This window comes from Poeciliopsis prolifica, unplaced genomic scaffold, assembly GCF_027474105.1.
Source record: "Poeciliopsis prolifica strain line A6 unplaced genomic scaffold, Auburn_PproV2 SCAFFOLD020, whole genome shotgun sequence".
NCBI classification, from domain to species: Eukaryota; Metazoa; Chordata; class Actinopteri; order Cyprinodontiformes; family Poeciliidae; genus Poeciliopsis; species Poeciliopsis prolifica.
The window spans coordinates 7665056-7674555 of record NW_026562395.1 but is presented as its reverse complement, the minus strand read 5'-3'; the positions used below and the strand labels follow the sequence as shown (position 1 = coordinate 7674555).

At 40.1% G+C, this 9500-nt stretch overlaps 1 protein-coding gene across 1 annotated transcript; it reads right to left on the bottom strand.

The window, feature by feature from the left end:
- Positions 1-1116: 1116 nt before the first annotated feature.
- rpl7l1 (ribosomal protein L7-like 1) lies at positions 1117-7711 on the bottom strand. The gene is made up of 6 exons (XM_055044592.1): positions 7667-7711; positions 6025-6133; positions 5605-5768; positions 2874-3011; positions 2674-2783; positions 1117-1739 (listed from the first exon to the last, which is right to left on the bottom strand). Exons 1-6 carry the CDS (start codon positions 7678-7680, stop codon positions 1531-1533), a joined length of 744 nt encoding a protein of 247 aa, XP_054900567.1. The 5' UTR covers positions 7681-7711; the 3' UTR covers positions 1117-1530.
- Positions 7712-9500: the final 1789 nt, after the last annotated feature.

Below are 9500 nucleotides of genomic sequence, written 5' to 3'. Positions count from 1 at the left end.
CAAAGTTATTACAGTACAACATGAGACAGATCATTTGTTTGATTTGTTCTGATTTGTTTTTAAATAATCCAGCTCTTCTGCTTTTTCTCTGTGGTCCTTCTGTCAGAAACACATCAGTCCAGAGCAGAAAGGAAGCACTCAGAGTCAATAGGAGGGTCTTGTTGCTGTTTATTATCCTCGGGTATATGCTGCTCAATGTGCTAATGGCAGAGAAACATTAGCGCTGTGAGCAGTTTTTGTTTAGCTTCACTCTTCATCAGTGGCTTTACTAACTAGTCTGAACATGTGATTGACAGCGCTAAGACCCGCCTTCTGGTTCTGATTGGTTGTATCTGACAGGGAGCTGAGCATTTCTGCAGATGGAAGTAGGTTCATGCAGAAGAATTAGATATTTTTCAGATTAGCTCTCTCCGTTTACATCATCAGGACAGCAAAAAACAAAAAGTTGATTTGGTGGTTAGTTGCACTGTAAAGATTTACTAGTTGTGACAGAATCCCAGTTTCAAGGTGTTTCATGGACAATGTGGACTTGCTTCTCATGTCAATCTTATAACCCTTTTGGGTAAATACTTTATTCATACAAATGTAACTCATTCATATGGAGCCCTTCACAATATGCATACTACAATTTCTGATTTGTATAGCCACAAATGTCAATTTAAAGACACGTTTAAAGAGTCTCAGTTAACTCTTTGGTGTGAAAAAACTCAGCTCCTTCAGACTAGTTAGAAACAATTAGCCAACACCTGCTGAAATTGCACATCTGCTGCTCTTTATACCAGCTACTTCTTAGTGTAACACTGGTAAAAACATTGTTAAAGGTGTAATAGGAGCTGTGTAATGATGACTTCCTGAAGGCAGTTTCAGGAAGAGCAGTAGTTTTTTTTGAAAAGTAGTTTTTTTCAAGGCCTTAAGTTAGGGAGTGATGCTTCTTAAATCATGTTTAATATATAGTCTTCATATCAACTGGAAGCTTAGTTACTTGATTATGTTATGTCACTATGTGAACACTGCGCCCCTTTAATATTCAGGTTTGTTTGATATAAAATTACTTGAAAAATTTTTAGTGATCAGAAAATAAAATCACCTTCCAACATTTCACACAATGACACTGTGTTGTGTGGATAGTCTTTTTTTTAATGAAAATCTGGATTAGAAGTAAATTACATTGACTGTAACCAAAATACAAACAGTTTAACACAGTAAACATGTTTGTAAAGATTCATGAACCAGATTTATTGGATCTATTACAGACAAAACTCCTCTGACAAACTGAGGAATGTTTCTGTGTTCATCATAAAGTCTCTACTGAACTCTTCTGCTTTATATTTTTGTTCTCTGGTACACATCAGAGTACAAGAGAACAAAAACCTGTGCAAAACAACACAAATACAGCAAAAGTCCTTATTTTACATGACTGGGTTATCTCCCAGTCATGTAAATATTCTCTCCATATCTTGAAATTTGCTCTGCCACAAATGTCAATGTCTTTAAGGCGGAGCTCAATGTCCAACTTCTTGTGCGTGTCGGTTAGTTGAGCAGTCTGATGATGGAGTTGATGTCTGTGGCTCTGAAGCCGGGGTTCCCCAAGTCCTTCAGCAGTCCGGCTTTATCCCTGGCAGCGTGGCGCGGCACAGACAGCCTGAAAGGCAACAGGAAGTTGTTGGCAGCTCTGAAGCTCTTGCCGACTGAGTAGATTTCGTGGATCAGGTCCTCAAGGCAGATGATGCCAGTTTTACCTGAAGGAGGAAGAGGGAAATGTGTCAGGACTGAAACGTTGGATTGGTGGATCTATGCTGGGGTTTTGCAGAAAGAGCACCAATACTTGAAAGTGAGAACTTTAAGGGAAGCCAGAGTTTTGTTTTATTTTCTAGAACACAACAGGAGAATATATCAAGAGCAGGATTAGGGACGGACAGATCTCAACATTTGGACCAATACAGAGAGCCCATATTATTACTGCTCCAATATTTACTGATATATGCCAACCCCGACACCTTTGACACCATGAGAAAAACAACCAGATAATACTTCTGTATTTCATTTAAACTCCTTGCAATCCTGCACAGAACCACCATCACTTGCTGAGTTTCCATTACAAATGTATGCAGAACTTTGTCAATATTACTATTAATATTGAGGTGTTTTCATTTAATAAGAAACGCAATTAAAATCGCAACTTATTGCGATTTTAGCAATAAATCGCCAAAAAGAAACATGCCAAGGCATCATCCTTCAACTACTTCCTGTTGACGTCGTCTTCTTCTATTTTGGTTGCATCAATGTCAACAGCCGGTTGTTGACACGTGACTTGTGTGATAAAAAAGTGTTTCCAATGCAGTTTTGATGCAGACGAAAAGCCACCTCATTGTCGCGACATCGATTCTTTGTGAGTGCCATGTTTCCATTGAGCAAATTTATTTTCTAAATGTCGAATTGGGTCATTGTATGGTCAATGAAAATGCAGCGACTGTCACGGGACCAAACAAATATAACTAAAACCCTCCTCCTCCACAAACAGTTGCTAATAGTGGTTCTCAGTGGTCTGTTAGTGGAACGTCACTTATGAGCCAGTGACGTTAAAATATGACCGACACAGACTAACAACGATGTTGATGTATCGCGCTTCCTTAGACAGGACCGGTCAATAGGGAAGTCACAGCTGAGCCGTACCCATGTGCTCCTCGATGAGGGCGTTGTCAGTGAGGGGAACCCTTCTCCTGCCGATCCTGGTCTGGCCTCTCTTCAGAATCAGCTCGCGGACCGACTTCAAGTTGGGGAACCTGTTGGAAGGGTTCACCAGTGTTCACTCTGACCCAGATGGGAAACCCCAATAAAACCCAGGTCAGAGCACAGCGGCCGGGATGACTCACCCCCAGGCCACGTATGGCTCCACTATCTTCATCATCTGCATGGAGGTCTTGTTTATCTTAATGAAGTTCCCGCTGAAGATCTTCCTCAGCCTCATCAACTGGATCACCTTCATCACTTTGGGACTGACACCTTTGATCCTAACCGGACACAACAGCAGGGATTTAATAGAAGGCATAAAAGAATGCAGCATAGGTTTCCAAATAATAAAGATGTCTCTGTCCACAGCCACTGTTCAGATTGATAATTTCTTCACATTTAAAGGAGTTAAATGCAAGACTTCTTAACACCTCTTAGTTTGGATTTGAGCATTATTCATATGGAATATAACTTAAGCCATGTCTGGCCTGCAGATTCTCATTTTTGTAACCCAAAGGAGAAAAACGTACAGCAGGATCGTTCATCGGGCAAGCAGTATAACATTCTAGAGACAATGAGAATTACAGATTATCCCTATTTATATATAAATTTACAGGATTAGAAAATTAGGCTGATTTTAATAATGAAGAGAGTTCAGAATATATAAAATAAAATTGACAGTTTTCCCTTTGCAAGTTGACATGCCCTGCATCCACCAGATGGCAGCAGAGGATTAAAGATGCATTCTTCTGTTGATTAAGGTGAATGTTCATCATGAATTATTAAAGGCCTGAACTTTTAACAAGTGATGGATGACAGTAGGACAGTATATAAAGGAAGAAGATGTCTTTATATATTAAAAATGAGTCAAAGCTTTACCATGGTGACATCTAGTGGCAGACTGCAATGACAGCAGCGTTGTTGTTATTTAACAAAAACATCAGAACCAAAACCAGGGTTTTAATCCATACTGTGTCTCATTTAATTTACATATTCAAATTAAATTTCAACAGCCGGTTTAGCAGACTGACAAAGTTTAGTCTCCTCTCAATTTGTGGACAACATTCTAAATATCTTTTTATATCACAAACCAGATCATATCTGCAGTGCAGAGTAGATTTTAGAGGGCGATCGAACAAATGGTAGAAAGAAATAGTGATGTGCCCTCAATGTTTGTTTTGTGTTTGTTGTGAGGGCTGTGCCTACAAAGAGAAGAGAGAGAAAGAGAGAGAGAGAGAGAAAAAGCGAGAGAGAGACTTGATGTATAGCAAGCTGTGCTCCCGCACCTGTAGTTGTGGGAGTGGCTGTGACAGGAATGCATACAGTAGGCGATGAACAAAGCTGAAGTTGATTCTTTAGGTTTTGTTTGTCCTTCCTGCAGGTTTGCATTTGTCTCGTTCGGTTGACTGGCATTTGATTCCAGAACGATCCAGTAAAGCTCGGACAACCAGGTCAGAAAGTTGAATTTAAAAATTTAAAGTGAATCAGGTATACATATCCAGTTCAGTAGACGGCTCTGTTTGAAACATTGTACAGTTCTTATCCGGAACCATGATATGATCCACGATGCAACTATTCAAACTGTGATGATTATTTCGATAGGAAAACCAACAGAAGTCGTGTTCTGCTGCTCCAGTTAAAGATACAACTTTATGAATATTTTGGCATATTAACTCTTTGTTCTGTATCCTAAACAAGATGACTGACTGACAACAGGAAGTAGAACTAAAACTTTCACTTTGAAATAACTACCATCCTTATTTCTAACAGCTGAGAATGTTGGGACTAAATCAGACATGTTTCAGTATTTATGGTATTATAAGCTTAAGTCAATAGCACTGTGTTTTACATTATTCTATAGTGAGTAGTAGGATATGCAAATATGTGCTTATTTCCGTAGATGTGATAATGGAGGATTTGTATTGGTTTTGTATTCCACAGCAGCCCGGCTTCAAGCCAGGACCTAAAACTATCTGCTGGAAGACGGAGCGTCCATTTGAAATGTTTTATCCTACAGAGAGACGGTTCCTGCCTCTATCATCAAAAAGCAGAAGCAGCAGTTTGTTGACGTTGATCTGATTGTGTTTGCTGACACGTCCGATCAAAGCCAACGCCGTCGGTTAGTCAGAAGTGATGACCATTACCTGGTGGCGATCACTAGCGTTGTTAGACAAAACAAGACATGATATGATCCACCAGCACCTCATTTTCAATCTCGTGAGTACGATCAAGATAACATGCAGATGGCACCGCAGCCCGCATGAAGACTGCAACAGTTCCTATTGGCTGCCATCAGAATCACATGACCGCTCAGCGACAAAAGGTAAAGCAGGAAGTACAATCCCACCATGGAGAAGCAGCGCACAACTATCCAGGTAGGTATGGGGCTTTTCTGCATTTTTAGACCTAATCTAGACTTCAAATTAAATATAGTCTCAACTCATAAGTCCACAACAGGATAGAACAGTTTAAGGTTTTTCATTGTAGTTTAGTTTTATTAAGTTGTGACTTTTTTTATATTTAAGACTGTTTTGAATTCTGTACCTCAAAGTATTGTAATTATGTATAAATTGACTGCGTAATGAATGCTAAAGAGAAAATGCCGTTTTCAATTATTGTTGAACAACCAACTGACGCTGGAGTTTTCTCCAAACTTTTGCCGTCACCATTTTGAGGACTAGTGTAAACGTGAATGAAGGATGTTGTAGCTACAATTTCAGTATGTTTCAGTTTTATAAACACACAGTACACTTCCTGTTATGTTATAGTTTTCCCCCCATTGATCACCGTTTTTATTTATTTCAGTTCACAAAAATGTCTGTTCAATTTCAGTTTTTGTTATTTTGCTTGCTGTAGTTAACTATAATAACTTACTCTCGGATGCGCACAGCAAAAGCCAGCTTGTTTTTTTCGGGCGGCAGAGGGGCCGGGGGCCTGTGGTCGTTCCTTCGGATGCGTGTCTCATCTCGGTGCTTTTTGTGGCTTTCTTTCAAGAAATCCTCCAAACGCTTGAAACTGAGTGGTTTGCCTTTTGTTACCTGGAAAACAGAATCATGCAGGTGAGTGGTACGGCAGTGGAAAGGAGAAGGAAGTCGTCCAATATTTACACCAACATTAACTCGTTTTTCAACTAGCCTCGAATCACAGAGTAGAAATGGAGGAGACGTTTATATAATTTACTGTTTATTAGCCAATGGGCTCGTCTCTGTTGAGAAATATTTACATGATTTTGCTCAATTCAAATACTGATATAGCTCCTTTATGCCCAGGAAACAGAGTCATCTTTCCACTCACCTTTCTTTTCTCTAGGAGTGCAAGTTTAGCTTGAGTGGCCTTGATGGCCTGGTATGTTTTCCTCTTCTTAAGAAGATACTCTGGAACCAGCTTGATCACCTTCTTTGACCTGGAATGACCAAAATACAAGAAGGTTAAACACAGAACAAGACGTTATGCGCTGTCACTCGATCAGTTTGTGTTTGCCATGTTTCTATTGGCTGAAGTTTCATTGATTTGATTGGTGAATAGCTGTTACAGCAGCAGCCAACCACAACCAGACATTCGTTTTTCAAACGAGGAGCCCCTGATGGAGGAACTTCCACTGAAGGTAAAGTTAGACCTCTGTAACTTCTATGTAGAATTTCTAGATCAGTGATCATATCCAGTTTTTGCCTTCTACCAAAATAGTCGCTTTAAACTGACGTTTGTACTGGCTGTGGGTGGACAGTGTACTGAGTTAGTCTGTTTTTCACAATGTGAATATATTTATAATTCTCATACGCGTATCGCGTTCTCTGGAAAGTTGTATAACTTTGCTTGTTCATAGTATGATGCAGAGCTAATGTAAACTTGTCGTAACGTATTTCTGCTTTTCCGATTTTTCTTTCTTTCCGAGAAACTTAACTTATAGTTAGGCATGTAGCATTATTAGAACTATGTTAGTTTGTGCCATCTTTGATATGTGTACATTACTGTAGATGTCATCTGAGATTTTTATTCTACAGCTGCTTCTTCAGCAGACGAATTTAGAACCAATTCAGCAGGTTTGTGTAAGTTTATTTGTACTTTGCCTGCATAAATGAGCACCTTCCATACTTTAAATCATCTTTGCGCCGACAGATGATGTTGTTTTGTAGTTTATCTGCACATAAGGTTACGATTTCAACCACATTCATGTCTTGAACACTAACAAATAATCGCAGCTGTGAAAATACATCATAAACCTGGACAGAATTATTGTGGAGTGGTTAATAGCAGGTTCTAGAAAACTCACCTTCAGATTTAGAAGACATTTTGTCCATTACATTTAGGTATTTCTACATCATGTCGTTTTAAAGCAGGGCTCTATTTAAGATGATTCCCAAAAAGTTAATCAAATTTGTTTGTTTTGATTGCACGAAAATGACCAACATTTTCACCAACACTGTGATCAGGAGACTCTGGAGGGAAACGATGGAGTTCGAGTCCAAACCGTCAAGATTTTGAACTAGAACATTTCAAAAGTCTGAGATGATCACTATCCTGCAAGTTCAGTCCAGAAATGTGAGCTTCTTCATATTCAGAATACATCATTTCAGAGGTGCCGTTCTGCATTGATTGAGCAGAACAAGCCTGGAAACAGAATGCAGACCCAAACAAACAACAAGACTTGTTTGGGTGACACAAATTATGCAACATTAGCCTTGATCACATTATAGCTAGTATATAGAGGTACCAATTTATTTTCCTCACGGTATTTAGAAAACATACGACCCGAGAGGCATGTGGAGCGGTTCACAAATAGAAGCTAAATTTATTGATGTTAATCTTCATCTAGTGACAAATAATGATCTTTTTAACCGCTTAGTCAGGAGAACATTGTTCGTAAGGACACAAAACAACGAAAACTTCGAAACAGAACCCAGGATGGATTTGGATACAAAACACAAATAATACTTACTCTTCGTCCGCCATTTTCAGAACTCATTCGCCCCGGAAGTAAAATCCGACATACATCACGTGACGTATGTCGGAAATCCGACATACTCTTTCAATAAAAATTCATTTAAATTGTGATTTTAATTTAAATCAATTGAAGTAGCAATGAATGACAGGAGCTCAAGTTGGCATCGATTGTTCTTTAATTTTCCATCTGCATTTCACATCTCGGGCATTGAGCAAAGGTCAGGCTCCAGCACAAAACAAGCTTCTCAACAGTGACCCTCATAGCGCTGAATGCAATGCAACTTTTTATCAGCAGATGGTGCATTTGAGCAGGAAGGTCCTGGGTTCGATTCTCGGCCCGGGGTCTTTCTGCACGGAGTTTGCATGTTCTCCCTGTGCATGCGTGGGTTCTCTCCGGGTTCTCCGGCTTCCTCCCACAGTCCAAAAACATATCTGTCAGGTTAATTGGCCTTCCCAAATTCTCCCTAGGTGTGAATGTGTGTGTATGGTTGTTTGTTCTGTTTGTCTCTCTGTGTTGCCCTGCGATAGACTGGCGACCTGTCCAGGGTGACCCTGCCTCTCGCCTGGAACGCAGCTGGAGATAGACAACAGCACCTCCCGACCCCGTTAGGGAGAAGGGTGACCGGAAAATGGATGGATGGATATATATATATATATATATTTACTGCACATTTCTGGACTGAGATGTCTGATGTTGTTCCTGGGATCTGTTGTAGCCACTGCTCCAGTTTGGGGGTTACTGCCCCGAGGGCCCCGATGACCACAGGCACCACTGTGGTCTTCACCTTCCAGGCCCTCTCCAGTTCCTCCCTGAGGCCCTGGTATTTCTCCAGTTTCTCGTGCTCCTTTTTCCTGATGTTGCAATCACTTGGTATTGCTACATCTACCACAACGGCTTTCCTCTGATGTTTATCCACTACGACAATGTCTGGTTGGTTCGCCCTTACCATTCTGTCTGTCTGGATCTGGAAGTCCCACAGGATCTTAGCTCTGGCGTTCTCCACCACCTTTGGGGGTGTTTCCCACTTTGATCTCGGGGTTTCCAGTCCATATTCTGCACAGATGTTTCTGTACACTATGCCTGCCACTTGGTTATGTCGCTCCATGTACGCTTTCCCTGCCAGTATCTTGCACCCTGCTGTGATGTGCTGGACTGTCTCAGGGGCCTCCTTGCACAACCTACACCTTGGGTCTTGTCTGGTGTGGTAGATCTGGGCCTCTATTGCTCTGGTGTTTAGGGCCTGTTCCTGGGCGGCCAGGATGGGCCTCTGTGCTGTCCTTGAGTCCAGCTTTTTCCAGCCATTGGTAGGATTTACTGATATCAGCCACTTGGGTTATTTGCTGGTGGTACATCCCATGTAGGGGCTTGTCCTACATGGGACAATATATATATATATATATATATATATATATATATATATATATATATATATATATATATATATATATATATATATATATATATATATATTTAAAGAAGTCATCATTGTTTTTCTAGAGTCTTATGACTGAACCATAAAATCTTTAATCACTGGAAGTTATCCAACCTTACAAATTACTTAAACATTAACTTCAGTTTAAATAAGTTGCATTTTGTGTTTGATTGAGCAGAACAAGCCTGGAAACAGAATGCAGACCTCAAACAATGGTTAAACTCAGGGCTTTGCTTTATTGAACATGTGATGAGGAACTTAACATGCATGTCCATCAAGGTTTCATTCATTTTCTTCCATCATATCCCCCACAATTCCACAGACAACACAAGCACCAGTCAAACTATTCAACCTTTATGATTGAATGTTGTTATTCAATCATAAAGTGGCTAGTTT

Coding starts and splice junctions, on each gene's coding strand:
- rpl7l1 (XM_055044592.1), bottom strand. Junction 5,769..6,024: donor CACTCCTAGAGAAAAGAAAG/GTGAGTGGAAAG, acceptor TCTGTTTTCCAG/GTAACAAAAGGCAAACCACT. Junction 3,012..5,604: donor TTTGCTGTGCGCATCCGAGA/GTAAGTTATTAT, acceptor GTGTCCGGTTAG/GATCAAAGGTGTCAGTCCCA.